At 42.9% G+C, this 20,208-nt stretch overlaps 1 protein-coding gene across 1 annotated transcript in view; it reads left to right on the top strand.

Moving 5' to 3' along the window:
• Positions 1 to 19,871, top strand: part of LOC103250284 (GDNF family receptor alpha-1-like) — a gene marked incomplete at its 5' end in the record, with an annotated part of 76,828 nt that extends 56,957 nt beyond the window's left edge. The window contains 2 exons of the mRNA XM_021707947.1: positions 17,552 to 17,605; positions 18,751 to 19,871. Of these exons, the coding sequence (XP_021563622.1) occupies positions 17,552 to 17,605; positions 18,751 to 18,903 (207 nt within the window). The remainder of the gene's footprint in view (positions 1 to 17,551; positions 17,606 to 18,750) is intronic.
• Between the last annotated feature and the right edge of the window lie 337 nt (positions 19,872 to 20,208).

The raw sequence follows: 20,208 nt of genomic DNA, 5'->3' as shown, positions 1-20,208 counted from the left end.
AAACAATCTAGTCCTGTGAAAAAATCCCAGAACAATTTGCTTTGATAAGTTGGGCCGCCTCTGCCTTTTATGGCTTGGTATTAATGAAGCAAATGTCCCTGCAGCACTTCCCATAAGTAATCCTCATAGTAACCTTGTGAGGTCAGTGCTATTATCATTCCATTTTTCAGACAAGAGACCTGAGGCACAGAGAGGCTTGATCAGGAGAGGAGAAATAGCAAAGCAACGTCCCCCACCCATGCATTTTAATGACTATACTGCATTACCTAAGTCAGAGCACTTTAAACATTTTGGTTTTGGATAACATTATTCATCACTAGAGATTAAATCAGCCCCTAAATTCTTATTGAACATCTGGCAGATTGAAGCGTCAGACTGGTTCATAAACTAGCATCAAGAAAAGTAATGATGCCTATTCTGACACCAACTGGTATACCACGATACAACTCATTTCTGATGCTAAGCCCTCAGAGTTATTGTGAGACTCCACAGGCTAATGGCATTGTCCCCAACAAGACTGCCCTCACTTCAGATGATAACCACACGTAAGGAGTTCCCAATACACTTGTATTTCTCACCAACCGGTTACAAATTCAATAGTTCCCATGACACCCTCAGGTTCAAGTCACTAGAATGACTCGGAACTGAGGAAAGACCTGTAGGATACAAATCAACAGCAGTCAAGTGAAGAGATGGTCATCAAGGAAGGGTCTCAAATGGAGTGCTTTTCTGCCCTCTTCCCATGGAGTTAGGGCCAGCCACCCTCTTGACACATTGATACATTTACCGGCCAGCAAGCTCCACCAAGGTCAGTGTCCAAGGTTTTTGTTAGGGTTTTATTACAGAGGTATGATTGGTTGAATCATTGGCCACATGACTGGCAATCTGCAGACCCCCCTTTTCACACCCTGGAGGTCAGAAGGTCCAGCTACCCTCCTGTGGATCAAAGCCCTAATCCTGTGACCCATAGTTGGTCTTTCTAGTGACCATTCCTGTTCCTGGCTCATCTCATTACTACACACTCAGGTATGACCCAAAGGGCTCATGAATAACAAAGACACTCCTATCCCTCAAAATTCCAAGGATTTAGAGATGTATCTCTCAGGAACCAGGAACAAATAAGCCAGTCAAATTCTTATTTATACAGCAGTACCTTCTCAGAGTTGATTGTTCTAAAATATAATTTTATTTCTAGAGACGCACTATGAAACTTCTCATAAAGAAGCTGGAGTTGAAATTTTGTACTTCAACACTTGCTAGCCATGGAACTTTGAGTGAATTGCTTCTCTTTGCTGCCTCAATTTCCTCATCTGTAAAATGGAGTCGACAGTAGAAGAGCTTTGTGTGGTGTTATGAGGATTAAATTTGTTTCTGGATGTAAAGCACACCCAGCTCAGAGATGGTACTATACAAGTGTATATTGGTTACAAGTTTCAAGGGGCTTTCAGTACTTGGATATCACTGGCCCCCTTTGTCCCAGCTTTGATGACAGAGAAGTGCCCTGAAGAACCAGGACTCATTGCTTTGTCAGTCCTGTTTTCCAGTGGGCTTTCTGGTCTTGCTTGCCCATGGCATAGAGTTGCTACAGATAAGAAAAGGTGATGAGGCCTTCACAGAGTGGTGGTTTTGAAATGTAGTCTGGAACCAGATGCTTTTCCACGGGAAGTCACTTGCTTTCATTGACATTCTTTGTGAAAAGTGGGCTGCACACCCCCATACCATCTTGGGAAATTTCAATGAGTATTGTTTAGTAAGCTCTTGGCTATGACTTGAACACTACCTCCAGGTCAGGCTTACTCAGCATTGGCATTGTTGACATTTTGGTCTAGATAATTGTGTTATGGGAGCTACCCTGTGCATTGCAAGATGTTTAGCAGCATCTCTGGTTTCTATCTTCTGGATGTCAGTAGCACCTTTCCCCAATTACGACATCCAAAAATGTTCTCAGAGTTGCCAAATGTCTCCTGGGGGTCAAAAGTGAGCATGGTTGAAAATCACTGCTCAAAGCGAAGGCTGCCTCAAAGACGCCCCTTTTCCTGTATAATAACAAGGGAAGTGGAGGTGTTTGAATGACCTCCCACATTTTCTCCTCCTTATTTGGTAAAGCGCATGGGGAAATACAAGAACACACTGGTGCATTGGATCAGATGATGCTGGCAAAAACAATGGAAGCCAGCTGTGGTTACCATTTGTCTTAGTTCAAAATGCTATAGACTAGGTGGCTTACGCAACAGAAATGAATTTCTCTTAGTTCTAGAGGTTGAGAAGTCCAAGATCAAGGTGAGAGCAAATTGGGTTCCCAGTGAGGGCTTTCTTCCACATTGTAGATGACCCCCTCCTTGCTGTATCCTCACACTGGAGGAGAGAAAGGCCTCTGGTGTCTCTTCCTCTGATAACGGCATTAATCCCATCATGTGGGCTCTACCCTTTTGATGTCATCGAAACATAATTATGTCCTAAAGGTCCCACCTCCTAATATTATCACACTCGGGGCTTCAACATATGAATTGGGGGAGGTGCATTTAGTCCATAATACTAAGTGCTAATACTACCACTTTACGAAATTTCAATTTCCCCAAGGCAATAGTCCCCTTAGAATAGTACCTGTATCATAGGTGATATTAACTTAGGCTCTTGAACTGGTTCTCATCATTCAGGAGCCTGCAGAAGTTCATAGTCTTCTGGGACCTCACATCATCATCACCTTCTTCTGAGTAATGTTTTTAGCTCTCCAGCACTCTGGATAAGTACCTCACAGGGGACATTTCAAAGGAGACTTGCCCAACAAACACAGTGGATGGAAGTGTTTATAGTAAACCACAGTTGGGCTCCTCACAGATGGATTTGAAGATGGATGGAAGATAAGAGGTGGGATTGAGTGGGTTTATAAAACCAGTGCCAGACATGTCAATGCTGAGCCCTTAACTTAGGTGCTGAATTTAAATGACTGTGGCCACATGGATACATTGCCAGGGCCGTCTGTCTAAGAGAATGGTCTTGGGGTTGCCTGTTATTTATGGCATTTGGTTTATGGTCTTTGTGAAGTTACTGTTATTTCTGTGTAATACAAACTGTTTTCTAGCACCCACTGTTGTTTCGTCACATTTAAAAAAAATCCAGGCCTTGGTTACACCTAGTGTTTCCTTTGTGTAATGGTCTCCTGCTCTGAGTGAGTTTATTTCCCTGCTCTGAGAGAAATGAGCTGTGCAGGAGAGACTTCCTTTAGCAAAAGTGTTAAACCACAGTGCTCCCCACTCCTCGACCCACCATCACCTGGCTACTTTAGGCCCCTCCTGGAAGCCTCACACTGGAGCTCTGGACCAGGCTGCAAAGTGGCCTTATATGGTGGACCTGACTATTCCCGGCATGGACAGGCTGCCAGTGACTTCCCTGGACAGTCTCTCTGTGATTCCAGATGCCACCAGATGAGCTCAGAGGGAAACTGCATCCCAGAATTCACCCACACCAACCCCAGGAGAAGGAGGCTGTTATAAAAACACCTTTTATGATAACTGCTTATAGGACATTTTCAAAGCCCTTTAGCCAGGAAAGTGCTTGAATTCAGAGCTTAAAATTGAGTATGACTCTGTTAAGGCTGCCAATCAATCCAGCAAACTGAAATACATTTTCAATTGTGTATTCAACCTGACTGGAAATGGAAGCATGCAGGGTATAACTGGTGCTAAAAAATAGGAACTTAATCTTGGGGGCCAGGTTTTCATGATAAGTAGGTGCGTGTATCACCCTACATCATAGGTGTCAAACATGTACATGGCAGCTACTCAGTAACTCAACATTTTGCATTTTTTAGCTCTCATGGGGAGATGTTAAGGAAAAAAGTGCTGTTATCACAAGCTTTTGCTTAATCTCTACGGTCCAACTGAATGTCTCCTGTGCAGCCTTTAAACACTGGTGGCTCTGACTCCTAGTCCTGTGGTTGAAGGGACACTGGGAAAGATGCCTCCCTTGGAGGACAAGACATCCTGCCCAGCCTGCAGACATCAGGTGCTAGGCTGCCTTATTGCTGAAGTAGCTGTTATCAGATTGCCAGCTTCTGCAAACTTAATTCAAATAATGATTTCTTTGTGATTGGCATGTTTGCATTGTAGCAAACTTTGGTTCAACATATTGTTAGAATACATAATACTGTAATTTAAGATTATTTTATCAGTGGTAAAGGGTTTTATAATTCATTTAAAAAGTTGTAATGGGCTTGAGCATCTTCAATATAGTTTAATAATATAGCATTTTATAGCTGGCTGTAAAATTTCAGATTACGGTTTTAGCAATTGTGCAATTCTATTTTATAGTTTAATAATTGTTCAAATGAAGGAGAGTGTAAAGTTCCTAAAATCCAATTTAATGACTTAGAAAAATAGCTTTTATCAAAATCTATTGCATACCTTTAATGAACCCAGATGTCACCTTTTCAACAAAGGCAGGCCGAGGGATCTATTTTTCTTAATAACAATGTAGCCAGATGCCCTCCAAATTAAGCACACTCACTGTAGTATCTCTGAATTATAATTTCTCTCTCTTTTTCTAGTCTTTTATTCCTAATCTCTTATAGCTAGAATAAACCTATTTGCCAAGCACTGGGTGAGCACTAGAGAGGCCAGGAGAACTTCAGCTAAAACAGGCGGTAAGTTGGTTATATCTTGAGAAGTCACAAATGGCCCTTGATCACACTGCCTCACCTCCAACTCCTAACCTCTGGTAAACACCTCCATACAATTCATACTTCACCATTCTATAAAGCAAATGGCAAAAAGGGGCCCTACATTATAATTTAAGTATATACTATTATTAGGAATACAAAAGTGTTAGCATATAGCTCAGGGAGAGGGTGCTATCTCACATTGTCATTGCAATTCTAGTTCATGTTATTATATTTCTGGAATTTTCTAGGAGTATGTTGTCAGACAACAAAAGTCAGGTGGCCCTGGGCCAGGTACACAAATACAGTTATCACATAGCTCACAGAGCACACCATGAGGAATTGGGTCCCAGGACCCCTGAGTACAGTGTAATTCTTGGGTAGACCAGCTCTGGCTCAGAGCCCTGTTTCTGCTACAGAAAAGGCAATTGTCAGAAGAAGTCCCATGTGGCTGGGCTCTTTCTTCTCTGGGGTGCAGTCCAGGGATCAGGGGTTCACAATGCATTACCACTCAGTGTTACGGACAGCAGTACCTTTTACATAAATAGTGGGCAGGTTAATTTTGAACTCCTCACCTGAAATACGCTGGGGAATGGTCACCTGCAGTGGCTAGAACCCTTTCTTTCATCATCCCAAAACAACACAGTCTCTCAATCAGTTCTTTAGTTGACTCACCCATCTTTGTCAGCTTGGCTCTAGAGTATTTCTGTTGATGTTTGGTGCTGCTTGAAAACAACTTAAGGCTGTCCATGCCTGCCATTTGGGTATCTTTTGTCAGGTCACAGTTATTTCGGCAAAGATGCTGAAAGACATTCTTGCTGCCTGGGAATGGGCATTTGCTCTGGGCTTCAGCTATTGTCTCATCTTAATCCTCACCCCAGTACAGTGTTATCATGGGTATAGTGAGTAGCACTTAGTGATTCTGTGGTCCTGTGGAGAGGGGAGGCAATACCATAATTTGTTTTATTCCAATTACACTCACTTTAAGATAATACAAGAGGGGACCAAAAAAAAAAAACCCCGGAATTATTTTTTGGAGGCTGGGTCCCTTGCACTATAGACTTTCCCTGCTAGCTAAGTGTTTTAGGAACTCATCAACATCAGTGTACCAGCTAGCGTTGTTGTGAGAGGCTGCATTCGGCTTCAGTGAATTTTTTGTTTTTGAAGAGTCTTTCAACACGTTTGCCCATGTCATCATGGGTAATTTACGAGCATACCTGCCCACATCGTGCTGAATATTCAGCAGTTTTGACCCAAGATGTCATGACCCCCATGCTCCACCCTCCTTTTTCACCTTGTCGGGCCCTGAGCAACTTTTTGTTTGTTTCCCCGGTGAAAAAAGTCCTCAAAGGGAAACATTTTGCTGCCGTGGAAGAGGTGAAACACAGAAACAGCAGAAGCACTAAAAGACATCAAAATCGATGAACTCAAAAACTATTTTGAAAAAATATCTTGATAGGTGTACCGCATCAAAGGGAGAGTACTTAGAAGGTGACTGAAGTTTAGACATGTAAGAATAAATACACAATTTTTATACATAAAGTCTGTGTTTTTTGGGTCCCCCCTCATTTATCTCAGGCAGAATACAGCATTGATCGAACTGATGCTTGACAAGCAATTGTGCAAACAATAGGCCAACAGCAGGATGGTTAGTTCTCAAAGTTGCCTTTTTTTGGGAAAAGGAGGCTATTGCGCTTAGGAGAAGAAGATACTGAAGAGCCAGGCTTCTTGCTACAATAAAACCCAAACTCTCCTGTGGACTAAGGTGTCGAGTAGTTTAATCTCTTTGATTCTTGGATTCATCATCTGTAATAGGACAATGATTAGCACTATTGTCTAGGAGCGTTGTAATTATTAAAAAAGTAAAATCCTCCATCACAGTAACTCAGCCTCCGAGACAGTAACTATTTGTATCATTATTTTATCTTCCTGGGTGGTCTTTGCTGACCACGAGATAGGAGACTGTGCTGAGAAGGCATTCAGTGACCTTTACCCCAAAATTCATGTGAAAAATGAATTTGGCCATCATATAGGTATGCTACCTTGCAGAATTAGCCCAATTTATTTATGATCACCTGTTTATGATGTCGTCTCGTAAGCACCTTTTTTTTTAAACCACTATTCTCAAAAAACCACTATTCTCAAAAAATAAGAAGAATGACTTAAGGATGGGGGTGGGAAGATGAGTCCCCTCCCCCCAGTGCATTGTGGGAAGAGCCATTAGGCCACCTGCACCTGTGGTCCAGAGGGCAGTGAGGCCAGCCCATCAGAAGGACAGTAATTCAGCCCTTGGACAATTGCTTAACCCAATTGCTAGGTAATAAACATGCTTAATAAAAAGGAATAGGATGTCTGCACCATCTTGGCTATAAATATGCTCTCTTGCTCTGAGTAACCTATGAGAATACCTCTGAGTACACTTAGATCATATACTATAAATAAATCCAATGTCTTGTATCCCCTACTGACCTTTTATCCTTAGGACTTCTAACCAAGTGTACCTCCCCTAAATAATAGGCTCTGCCTGTTCTTAAACCACAGAAATCCATAATGTGGAAGAAAATGGCTCTGGTTCTCTTGCAGGATAAAATTCAACCAAAAACTTCCTTTCCCTTTTGCCCCTCATATTGTACGCCTAAGAGCAGCCATATCATGAATGAGAATGTCTAGAGACGAAACTCAGGATGGTGATTATTGAGTAGACATTTTGGGAGTTTTCCTTAGAGTGGCTGTCCCTTGCCTGCCCCTAGCTGCAAGGACCTAGGTGAGGCACTCACCTGCAGGGTTCCTGAGGGAGCAGAAACCACCCGGCCTGGCTTAACCTCCGACTTGTGACGGAAGCTGCATGTGCAGAAGTTGTTCCTGGTTCTAGGATGAGACTTGGGAAGATCCCTTGTGCTTTGTACCACTTGCCAGATGCTCCATTGATTCTAGGCTGACTGAGCCAGTTCTGTGTGTGCTGGCTCTGTGACCCCGGGGCTTATTACTGCACCTCTCAGAACCTTCCATAGCTGTCAGCAAGATAACAGGAGCTACTTACAAGGGTTAGTATAAGGATTATGTGAGATAATGGGTAGCATGTCCTGCACAGAGTCAACATGCCTGGGTCTTGGAGTTGGAGATACTGTGTTTGACTCCCAGTGCAGCCACTCCAAGCTGTGGAGACTGAAGCAAGTCACAACCTCTCTGAGCTCCTGATCCTGATCTGTACGAAGAGTGACCCCTCAGAAAGTGGTTTGGGTCATCGGGATTATTTGGTAAGATGTGGATAGGATTGTTGTCAGTTAAGTGTATTAGTGATAGTAATGATCACAGCCATCATCCCTATCAGTCTACTTGGTTTTTCTATATCTTCTAGAATATTTTTCTCTATCTACTAAAAGCATATCTTTTGAAATTTTTAATTTTTTTTTTTTTGCTTTTGCCTTGCTTTCTTCAGCACCAATAGTGCTCCATCTTCTGAGCCAGAGGATGAACAAAAGCCCTTGATCCGTTATGTGTGTTTTATATCAAACCTTAGTTACCACCATAAGTCACAGAGCCATTACAGGGCTGCACTCAACTGCACATAAATGCACAGGAGAATGAGAGGCTTAATAAATATTATCTGATAGTGATGAGGATGCGTGTCTGATGAGATAGGCTTCATGCACTTCTCATCAGGGACAACAATGAATCTTTTCTGTTGCTCTTGCCCATTTGCATTTCCAACTGCACATTCTGAGAAAACATGTTTCATTTTAGGTCTGCCCCTCCTAGTTGTCTTTATACCGTTAATGCTGAATATTGGCTGTACATAACACACACACACACACACGCAATACCCCAAATCAAAATGTCTTTCATATATTGTTTATCATCCTCTTATTGTTAATTGGGCATAATTTTCTAAAATACAGCTCATAATTGCTTCTTGTTTGAATATCTTACTAATCAAGCAAGTTAACCATGAACAAAAACAAGCAGTTCTCTAATGAATTTTGCAACCTGCATTTGCCCCAGTGTAGGGAAAAGAAAAAAAAAAAGATGTAAGATGATCCTGTGAAGTTATGAAAAGAAGTAAGCCTGGCTAGGGCGCCCTGTTAAGCTTCGTGCTGTAGACAGAGCCTACACACAGCACTCCTTGCCATCTTGCCATTAGTGTTAAATTACAAGTGCAAGGCTACAGGCGTCCTTTTATGGTGTGCCTGAGATGGACAGGGGAGCCCAAGGGACTGCTTAGCTAATGGAGGACTGTTGACATATCTTACCAGACTGTGTCTCTTTCATGGCATTCATTTTTAAATCCAAGGAATTATCGAAGATCATGAGCCAGTTCCCTCCAATACCATGTTAACAAGACCAATTAGCCTGAAATTTTGCATTTTTCCCACCATTGCTCCAATCCAAGAATGACCAGGAACGGCAGAGGGGATAAGAGACTTGAATTTTAAAAGGACTTTTATCTAGAGTATAACATTAGATTCTCACAACAACCCTATGATTTAGACAGTGGGGCAGGGATTATTAGAATCATAGCAGATAGCTAAAAAACCAGCACTAAGGGTCTTCATAACCTGTGCTCTTTTTACCAGTCCTAAATTATAGCAGAAGCACTCTTTTTTTTTTTTTGAGTTAGAGTCTCACTCTGTCGCCCAGATTGGAGTGCAGTGGCCACTCCCGGCCACCGCAGCCTCTACCTGCTGGGCTCTGGCGATCATTCCGTCTCAGCCTTCCAAGTAGCCGGAATTACAGGCATGCGCTACCACGCCCGGCTGATTTTTTGATTTATTGTAGAGATGAGGTCTTGCTACCCAGGCGGGTCTCGAACCCACGGGCTCAGGCAATCCACTCACCTCAGCCTCCCAAAGGTGCAGGATTACAGGCTGAGCCACCGAGCCCGGCCTGCAGAAGCACTCTTAACTAACCCTCACTTAACCAGCTCACCTCAAAAGCCAACCTGTTCATTCCCCTGCAGAAGTGCTGGCTAGTGCACAAGGTGTACTGGATGCTCCACCCTGGTAGACTTCCCGTCTGCCCACGTGTGCCTCTTGCTCTCTACAGTTGGGACAGAGTCTTCCAAATGTCAAGTAGATTTGTCCCTAAACCTTTGTGTGCTGGTTGTATTTGGAACTTTGCTTACATCATTTACTAAATATTACATGAATCACTGAAATTGTAGCACAAAGAAAAACACAATTACTTCAATGTAAACTTAGTTGATAAATCTGAAAAGGCAAATTCTAAACCAAATTTAAAAGTGACTTTTTAGGTGTGGGCGAGACAACTGAAAAAGACTGAGAAAAATTATTAAAATGTAGGAAGATTCTGACTGAGATTCCTCTGTGGTGTCAAATAAACATCACTCCTGTTTTAAATAAGCTGAAACTGGGAACTGCAGACCATGAATTATAGGCGTAGCTTATGCAAACATAAGCCAGGGAGCTCTAATCCATAGACTCTTAGAGACGACAAAGAAAAAAAATGTAACCTTGGTCATGTATCCAAAAATCAGTAAAGGAATGACATTTTGATTTTAAGTTAGAGATTCATACAAATATGCCATTTTAAATGATTTTGCCCTTTCACTTAATTTGTCAATTGACCACCTATGGGCCCAGTCCCCAGTTGGGTCAGGGAAGAGGGTTTCTGCTCTGTGCTTGGCACTGTGCTCAAGCTAAATTGCACAGTTTATTTCTGACTGCCCAATAGGTGCCAGGAATCTAAGCTCTTCTAGAATCCAGAGCATGTCTCCATGTCACCTTCAAGGCTGCAATCATATACCTCAAATCTGGCTTTTTTTCAGTTCACTACACATGTATTATTGGAGGCCTCTTCCAAACATAGCTTAGCCTCCATCTGAGCCATACTTTGGGTACAGGCCCCTTATTCTATGACCATGCTTGACCTGTCCAGACTAACTAAACTTGGCACCCCTGGGCCTTTCTGAAACCTGTACTGAGTGAAATATCTTTACAAGACCTTCAGAGAGCTTAATGTAATGAAAGCCTTTTGGCTGAGATTCAAGTAACACGGAGATAAGTGTCTCTGGGAGGAGTAGGTGGAGAAGATCAGACAGTCCTTGGCTCGAAGGTAGAAAAACCACCCAGGACTACTCCAGCCTCTTTTCAGAAGGACACTGGCCCCAGCTCACCTCAGCTACCTTTGCAGCCCCTTGTTTTACCCCTGGCCTGGACCAGGGTCCATGAGGCTCCACATAATTCAGCTTGGAGAAAATAGATTCCTTCCCTGTTAAGCTTAGGCCCTAAAAGACAAACATCCAAGCCCAAAGGCTCAGAGTAGGCCTTATTTATGTGTCCACTTGTTTTATGCAGCTGACTTTACTGCACATTATTCAGACTAGTGGTTGCAAGTCGTTGTTACTAAGTTTGTAGGAAAAGCAAATCTCCAGGAAGGCGAGTTTCAAAATAGACAGTAGCAGGGATTTCAGAAAGGATGACCAACTGCTTGTGACCGGACCAGCAATTAAAACCTTTCCCAATAGGCAAAATCCAAAAATTTGAAAGAAAATGTAAGGCTCCAGGCCACTGGGTGGACCACCATACTTAGCTTGCATTCACTAGCAACTGGCTTCTTTTTTCTGTTTTCTTTTTAGGTGCAGAAATTAATTTGGGCAAATAGGTATCAGGTTTGCAATAGAATTGTTATGTAGTATGTATTACCCCTAAAATTCTACAATCAGGTGAAACTATTTGATTAAAATATAATGCGAAAAAATGTACGCTCTGAAGTAGGTTCCTCTACTCAGTCACCCTTTGGAATATGGTGCATACCCTTCTTCCAATGATTGCCCTACAAGAAAACATAAGATGTATAGATTTAAATTGAGAAATGGCTTTGAATTCTAGACTTTTGCTGGTGGATTCTTTTGTGAAGAACTCGTGTAATGGTTTTTTTTCTAGCAAAGGTCCAATTGATGCTGTAAAAGAGACTCGTATGCTAATAAACTGGTATTGACAAGTGTGATAGATGTGACTAGGTACTTAGTGAGTGCTGGAGAGCAAAGTTGATTGCATTTTACAGTCTGTGTATTTCTCTGTTTATTGCTTGTATTCTGTCATTAGGCAAACAGGTTCCTAATATAGCAAATCTCTCTAATCAGTAAGGCAAGGGAGAAGAGAACCAGAGCATCATTAATTACGACTATTTGGCTGCAGCCTGGACAGTCTGTTGCTATTGGATTGGGCAATTTCCTCTGGTTTTATTTTCTGAAGGTAGAGCAGAAACTGGCTTTTCTTATGCATGGAGGAGAGCAGAGAAATGTTCCATGCCCTGCTGGCTGACAGCTGCCTAAAAACTTAAGATTAAACACTGGCTTCTCTACAGAAAGGGAGTCCTGGGGCAGCAAAGGCCAGACTCCGAACTGGTGTGCTTTTAAGTCTCCAATTCCATAATCAGAGCAAGCATGCTGCTCACAAGCCTGACCTGTCCCGCAAACTTGGGGAGAGCCTACTGTGGGACAGAACCTGTGTGAGGACTCGACTGAGAGCTATAAATGATGTGTGTGTCTGTGTGTTCTGTACAGGAAAGCTGTTGGCACCAAGGCAGGCTTTCCAAATGGTAATCACTGGGGTAAAAAGCAGGAGAGTCACTACTCTGACTCCAGGTAACAGAGGTTAACAGCATCTAATGCATTTATTAACCCTCTGGTGTCAGGGACTAGCGAGGTCTGGCCTTGCAATTACAGTGCCCTGGAAATTCTTTTATGTGACGTGCCTGGACTTGCGGATTACGGCCAGTGACAATTTTGTAACTCGAGAGCAATAGCTGCTGGAGGGACAAGGTTTATGAAGTGCCTAAAGAATGGGTTTCCCTCATTTTTCAGAGTGCAGGGAACGCTCTCAGTTTAGGGACAGCCTTCTCTGGTATACTTTTCATCTTCTCATTCTCAAGATGAAAACCTCAAGGTATGATGTTTGGATAATGTCATTTCCCCCAGTTCAGTGTCGGGCAACTTCCCCTAAAGTGTATAATTATAAATTAGATGTTAGGAAACACAGTCTAATAAAAGAGATTTTTCGACATATTATAATGATAGTTCAAGTTGATTTTTTTTTAAATGACATACATCTTCTCTTCTGTATCTTTTTTTGAAAGACATATTATATTTTAAAACCACAAACCATAAGTTTGGGTATGTAGGTAGGTGTAGGCTGGTTGAGCTCTGTGCTGGGTCCCTGGATATCCCATAAGCAGAAAGGCTGTGGGGTTCACAGAAGAGACACTTCCATGTTGCACCCTTGGTTATGTAGGTTTATAACTCAGGGAATAAAAGTTACTCTTCCAGCCAGGCTCGGTGGCTCAGCCTGTAATCCTGCGCCTTTGGGAGGCTGAGGTGAGTGGATTGCCTGAGCCCGCGGGTTCGAGACCCACCTGGGCAACTTGGCGAGACCTCCTCTCTACAATAAGTCAAAAATTAACTGGGCATGGTAGCGCGTGCCTGTAGTTCGAGCTACTTGGAAGGCTGAGGTGGAAGGATCGCCGGAGCCCAGCAGGTTGAGGCTGCGGTGGCCAGGAGCAGTCACTGCACTCCCGTCTGGGCGACAGAGTGAGACTCCAACTCAAAAAAAAAAAAAGTTACTCTTCCAATTTTTATTTTTGAGTTGGAATCTCACTCCATTGCCCAGGCTGGAGTGTGCAGTGGCATGCTCATGGCCACCCCAGCGTCGAGCTGCTGGGTTCAGTGCTGGGATTACAGATTTCAGCCACCACGCCTGGACACTTTAAATGCTATCTCAGTTGCTAAAAACTGGGTCAGCCCCAGGAAAATTTAAAAGGAAAAAAAAATAAGAAACAAACTTCTGGAACTCTGTAAGATATAAGGTAAGTTAGAAAGTGGAAGAGTGGCTGGGCTCGGTGGCTCAGCCTGTAATCTGGCGCTTTGGAAGGCTGAGGTGAGTGAATTGCCTGACCCCGCGGGTTCGAGACCCTCCCAGGCAACTTGGCAAATAAAATAATAAAATAAAATAGAAATAGTGTATAAGCACTCTTTGTGAAATTGAAAGTGACGGATGCCTGTAGTTTTATCTGTTTTCATTTATTGTACTTGACTAGTGAGACAGTGATAACTTGATGATGTTTGCAAAAATGCTCAAGATAAAAGCCATTAAAATGTGGAAATAGGTTGGGCATGGTGGCTCAGCCTGTAATCCAAGCGCTTTGGAAGACTGAGGCGAGAGGATTGTTTGAGATCCACTAAGGCAACTTGATGAGATCTCGTCTCTACAGTAAATCACAAAAACTAGCCAGGCGTGGTAGTGTGCGTCTATAGTTCCAGCTGAGGTGGAAGTATCGCCTAAGCCCAGCAGGTCGAGGCTGCGGTGGCCGGGAGCATACCACTACACTCCAGCCTGGGCTACAAGAGTGAGACTCCAGCTCAAAAAAAAAAAATGTGGAAATAACAGGTTTCTTGGGCTTCTAAAGTGAGCTTTAAGACCCAGAGTTTCTGAAGCACAGGTAGGTAGGTTTCTGATTCTTAGTGGTCACTGGGGCTTCACACCATCCACAGGTCTCATAAGCTTGCAACCAGCCAGGCACTCACAAGTCTATGTCCCGGGCTCTGCCCCTCCATCTGCAGCATGAACACTGGTACAGACACTGGGCACCCCGCCCAGTGATGTAGTCTGTTGTTGACCTATCTAGTCTAGGCAGCAGACACTCTCTGGCCCTTATCTTGTTCATCGAGAGATTTTAAAATATCTCACATCTGTGTATAATCCTTTGATTCTGTTACCCACGTGACACCTGCCAATTCAGCCATCAGTAACATTTGCTCTTCACCTTCTGATCAGTATCACAGACCTTATAATGTTCCATGCTAGGTTTAGGTAGCACTCCAGGGCTACTCTGCTCTGCTTCTACAGCAGTGGTGATTTCCTGTGCACCCAAGCCACTCTGTAGGAAGCTTATTAATATATCATATAAGAGTATGGAGAGGCTTGTGTGTGGACTGCTAAGCCCCTGGAGTGCTGAGTGCTTCTGTGGGTTGGGAAGGTATTTAAAAGGAGAGAAGGCATTTTCTCAGAGCATCCTCTGGAAGGGCCTGGCTGTACATTCTTACTTGGATCCAGCACTTCATCCAGGTATGCCAACCAGAATGGTCCTCCAAGCAAGATGAGCTTGAGGGCTGCTGCCTCCAGCTTCAGTCAAGCCAACAGGGCTGCAGGGAGGCAAAGCCAGAAACCGACTGTTTCCTTTATATAGAGGTCAAGGGGATGCCCACTTTTCAGGGAACGAGAGCCCAGAGACTTGGAGCTAGCCTGAATGCATTTTCCTGTATGACTGAAGTTATCCCAGCCATTCTCAGATGGAGGACAAGAGCCTAGGATTTTAGACTCAGCATGTCTACCTTATAAATGCTATATATGGTGTGAAACTTTCCAGGACTAATGAGAGTCAGAAATGTGTCTATGTAGTTGGAGTCCACTTAAGAAAATCTGTTACAGTTAAGGCCTTTTCTAGCCCATTGATGAAAGCCCCTTTACAGTCATTTAATAATGGCAGGGTTATACTAGTGCTTCAACACGTTCCTGCAGGACAGCTAGCGAGTGTCAAGATTGTGTACACAATGAGTAAAACACTGCCTGCTGGTGCTAATCACACAGAACAAAGAAGGAAGGAACCCTGTCCAGCCCTTAAAACTCTTAGAGACCACTGTGATCTAGGACACTGAGGTGCAGCCTAACTGTGATCACAAGCCCAGAAACAACTTGAGGGCACAATGAATCCCAGTCTAGAAGTCATGCTGCCTTCTCTGTGCAATTGGGTGAACTTATTAGTTATGCAAAGGCCCTTAGCAAGGGTTTATGTCTTTTGTAGATTATGGCCTAGAAAAGAAAAGGCAGAATGTGATGTTTTAGGGCCATTTTGGTGTCTGGGCACAATTCCAAACTTGAACGGAAATAAAACATACAAGGTTCTGTACATTATTCTCTGTAGGTAACAATGCAGTGGACCAGATTTGCTATTAATATAGATTAAAAGTAGGCTTTTGAGTCAGATTCAATTCCTCTTCCAATTTCCCTTCTGATCTTCTTATACATAACATTTAGTGACCTTTGAACAGCCCAGGGATGCTTCACAGTGCCTTATTCTTGATGCCTGTTTAAAGGTTTCTATTTCATATTCACAGCTGGCATATGCAAATATAGGTAAAGATTATGATGCCTCCCAAGGAGCATTATGGCCAATAAATTACTCCTTGGGTGAACATGCTATCATTTCAACCTAGCATGTCTTCAGTGAGTTGCAGAAGTCTTCCAACAGGCAGCCTGCTGGTGCCCTGCACACTGAGCTGGCTCCCCAGATACTCCTCCATTCAAACGTGACACTTAACCAGGGCTCATAATGTTGGCAAATGAGCTCTCTGTCAGTGCTAAAGGGCTCCCATTGCTGGGGGTGAGATGGGGGAATTGTGGGAGATTTCTTTGTGTGGGTGTTTTAGGGGGTAGAATCTGAAAGAAACACTGTAATGTAGGGGGTTGCACATGTTCATTCAAGAGTTGATGAGACTTGGTCTGTATCCTGACTCTAAGTAAATTACTCTAAGTGTGATCTTGGATAAGTCACTTATCTTCTCAAGGCTCTGTTTTCCTTTGTAAAATGGAAGAATTGTACTGAGGTCAGTAGTTTCCACAAGCATTTTCATTGTAATTGTTTGAACAATGGAAACTTTTCTCAACTAAATTCTCAGGTAACCCTGGGCAGAGTTGTTTGAGGGGAAAGAAGGATCTCAGTGCCTTCACAGCTTAGTCCCCTTGCAACTGCCCTGGAGGCAGTTGTTTTTTGTTGTTGTTTATTTATTTAGGGTTTGGGTCTCACTGTGTCATCCAGACTGGAGTGCAGTGGCACGATCACAACAACCATGACTCATGGCAGCCTCGTCCTCCTGGGCTCTATTCCGCCTCAGCTTTCTGAGTAGCTGGGACTACAGACGTGTGCCACTACACTTGCCTAATTTTTTAAATATATTTTTTTTTTTAGAGTCAGGGGTTCTCTATGTTGCCCAGGCTGGTCTTGAACTTCAGGGCTCAAGCAATCCACCCATCTCGGCCTCCCAAAATACTGGAATTACAGGTGTGAGCCAAAGCATCCTGCCTGGAAGCAGTTTTTACATTGCTGAATTGAGGGTCTGTAAGGCCCTGCAGGATTCCTTGAGGGTAGCTGTCTGAAAGGGTCCCTGCCCTATGCCTTAGCCCCTGAACAGTGAGGGTTCACTGTACTGGAGGGGAGCCCCATGAGTCCAGGAAACATGTTTTTTTGTTCACCACCGTATGCCCAGTATTGGAAAATAGTAAGTGCTCAATAAGTTAACTGGAGCAACAAATAAACACACGAACAAATGAGCTTAGGAAGACCTCTCTCTAGATTACTATAAGTAGGGATTTGTATTGCAATATATTTACCTAGAAGGAGGTACTTCCCCCAAATCAGCACTCAGAAGTCTAAATAAGTGATCACTTTAAGATTTTTTTCTTCAGTAACTTAGCCCATGCTGCCTCTTCAGTAGCCACTGGCCTTTGAAATGGGACAAGTCTGAATGAAGACATGCCATGTCGAACACGCCAAATTTTGAAGATGTAGAAAGGAAAAAAAAGAATATAAAGTATCTCATTAATGATGTTTTTATTGATTACAAATTGAAATAGTAATGTATTGGGTTAAATAAAACATATTATGAAAGTTGACTTCACCTGTTGTCTCTTGCCAATGTGACTGCTAGAAGATTTTTAATTATATATGGGCTCACATCATGGTTCACATATCTATCGGATAGTACTGCCCTCAACAGTTGATTAATGGATCATCAGTAATTACTCTTCTGTGTTATGTTTGAATGGGTTTTTTTGTTTGTTTGTTTTTATTTGTTTGTTTGTTTTTCTTGTGTCTCCCCAGGCACAGAAGCTGAAATCCAATGTTTCGGGCAGCACACACCTCTGTCTTTCTGATGTAAGTTATGTTTCTTTTGGGGGCTTCCTGCATTTACAGGGACATAGCCTTTGGGCCCCTAGGGCAGGGTATTGACTCAAAGGTTCAAAGGCAATAAGACTTCAGGTCCAGAAAACATGCCCATCTTGCCCTTTGAGCAAGGTGCAGGTTCTGGATTCCAGTTAGCAAAATTAGAAGTAAGTGTGGGACCTGGGATCCTCACCTCAGAAGCAGGCCCCAGCACTGACATTGTTGTTCCAGTGCCATGAGATTCTCTGGGATCACAGACATGTAAAATCATCTGGCACGGAGAAAATACCTAGCAACTGACTGCTCACCAAATGTTCTCTAACTGCAGCGCCTCTGACCCCACAGCAGCCCAGTGGTAAATAGGGCAGGCACATTCCTCTCCCCAATTTACAGGCAAGGACCCAATAGTTCTGCTGGGTACCAACTCTAGTTGCTTATGTGGGTTGTGGCATTTGTGGGTCAGGCAGGTGCTGGTGGACCCAGGAGTCGCTCCTGGGGAAGGAGAGCTGTGCTGACTGGGAATCCAGAAGCCTGGGTTCTGATTTGGACTCTCCCACCAATGGGCAAGACAAGCTCCTGCTCTGACGCCTCATCTATAAAATCTAGGATTAAACTGGCTCGTGGAGGGAAAAGCTGCTGCCCGCTTTGCCTGTCTCTGATTCTGTTTATGACCCATCTCTGTGTGAACTGTCCCCTTGACTGGATAAGTTTCCTGAGATGGTTTTTCCTGCCCTTACTCCATCGTGGGGAGAGACAGCGAGCATTCCTCCTCAGCCAGTGGTACCCAGAAGGAGAAGGGTCTGGGGAGAAGGGGTGAAGAATGGCAAGAATATCTGAGAGTAAATATTTTCCCCCCAATGGATTTTAATATTTGGCTGTAAATCAAACTGGGCTCATGTTTTTCATGATGATGAGGAGGAGGAGAATGATTTTAATAAATGTTAAACACTTTATCAAGAGTCCAGTTCTCACCCATGTTCAAGTCAGTGAATGAAAGTCTCAGTGCAAAGGTCAGTTTTGGCGAGTGGGTTAGCGAGTTGGGAGTGGGAAGGAGGGAGAGAAAGAGTGTGGTTAAAATCTACTGGGATAGAATGAATACAAGCAGTATGTGATAACGAAACCATTCTTTCTTACAGCATGATTATGAAAAGGATGGTCTTGGTGCTTCCAGCCACATAACCACAAAATCAATGGCTGCTCCTCCAAGCTGCAATCTGAGCCCACTACTGGTTCTGGTGGTAACTGCTCTGTCCACCCTATTTTCTTTATCTTTGGCAGAAACATCGTAGCTGCATTAAACACCAACAACAACAACAACAACAACAACAAACAGTATGGACATGTACAAAGACAAAAACCAAGTTATCTGTTTCCTGTCCTCTTGTATATCTGAAATTCCAGTTTTAGGAGCTCAGTTGAGAACCAGTTCCTCCCAACTGGAATTTTCTTTTTCTTTCTTTCTTTCTTTTTTTTTTTTTTATTTTAAGAAAGCTTCTTGTGATCCTTAGGGGCTTTTGTGGAAAATCTGATGCAATGCTACATTCCAAACTCAGAAGGCTTTGTGACATGCTGTATTTTAAAGGGTCAGTTTGTAAATTTGACTTTAAAGCAAACTGGGGTCATGTTTTTCATGATGATGAGGAGGAGGAGAATGATTTTAGTAGTTTTACTTCTGGCCTTTACTAGCCAGAGAAGAAGTTAATATTTCTAAAGAATCTTCTATATCTCATGTAATGGCTTTGATTTCTAATGACATAAACTGCAGTCTGACACGAACGCCAAGCTTTTTGTGCCACAAAGCGAAGGTTCTCATCAAGAGAGAACCTTGTGGAAACAAGCTTGTACTGATGTTCACTTTTCTATATGTACTAGCATTTTCCATGCTGATTGTTTATGTACTATAAACAGTTCTGCACTCTCCTCCCAGACAAAAAACACCTATCATATCCAAATATAGTATCTGTCTTTTAGTCAAAATAGAGAGGGGGAATGGGTGTGCAATGTCATGGTACCTCGATCACTGAGTGACACTCTCCTGATCCTAAGCCTTACCTGAGAAGTCCTTAACCTAACAAGAGTCAAATATAGCTGTCGCATTGCTCTAATACTCTTTACACTTATGAGGTTATATGTAGAAAAAAATTTTACTACTAAATGATTTCAACTATTGGCTTTCTATATTTTGAAAGTAATGATACTGTCTTCATTTTTTTACTGATGGTTTAATACAAAATACACGGAGCTTGTTTTACCCTCATAAGTAGTGTTAGCTCCAACATTAACTTCACAAATACAGCTCTTCCAAAGCAGACTCTGAGGAGCCTCGTGCTTTCGCAGAAAGCTCTGCATCACGTTACTGTGGACAGGCAGAAGGAAACAGAGCAGTCAAGCATTGTCTTTTATCATTTCTTGAAATGCAAGAGTACATACCTGTGAGGAGAACTGGTGGCTACTTGTAAATGTTCTACAGTCTTTAATGGCACCCTTGCCATTGACACACTCTAGTACTTTGGATTTCAGGTTACCTGACAAAGACAGCTTTGACTAGGATGGGGGACAAGGACATACTGGCCTTTCTTTTGAAGCAGTTCCAT

Source organism: Carlito syrichta, unplaced genomic scaffold, assembly GCF_000164805.1.
Source record: "Carlito syrichta isolate Samal-C Ts95f unplaced genomic scaffold, Tarsius_syrichta-2.0.1 Scaffold127756, whole genome shotgun sequence".
In the NCBI taxonomy this organism is placed as follows: domain Eukaryota; kingdom Metazoa; phylum Chordata; class Mammalia; order Primates; family Tarsiidae; genus Carlito; species Carlito syrichta.
Note: the sequence above shows the minus strand (reverse complement) of the source record. Positions and strands in the feature narration are given on the sequence as shown.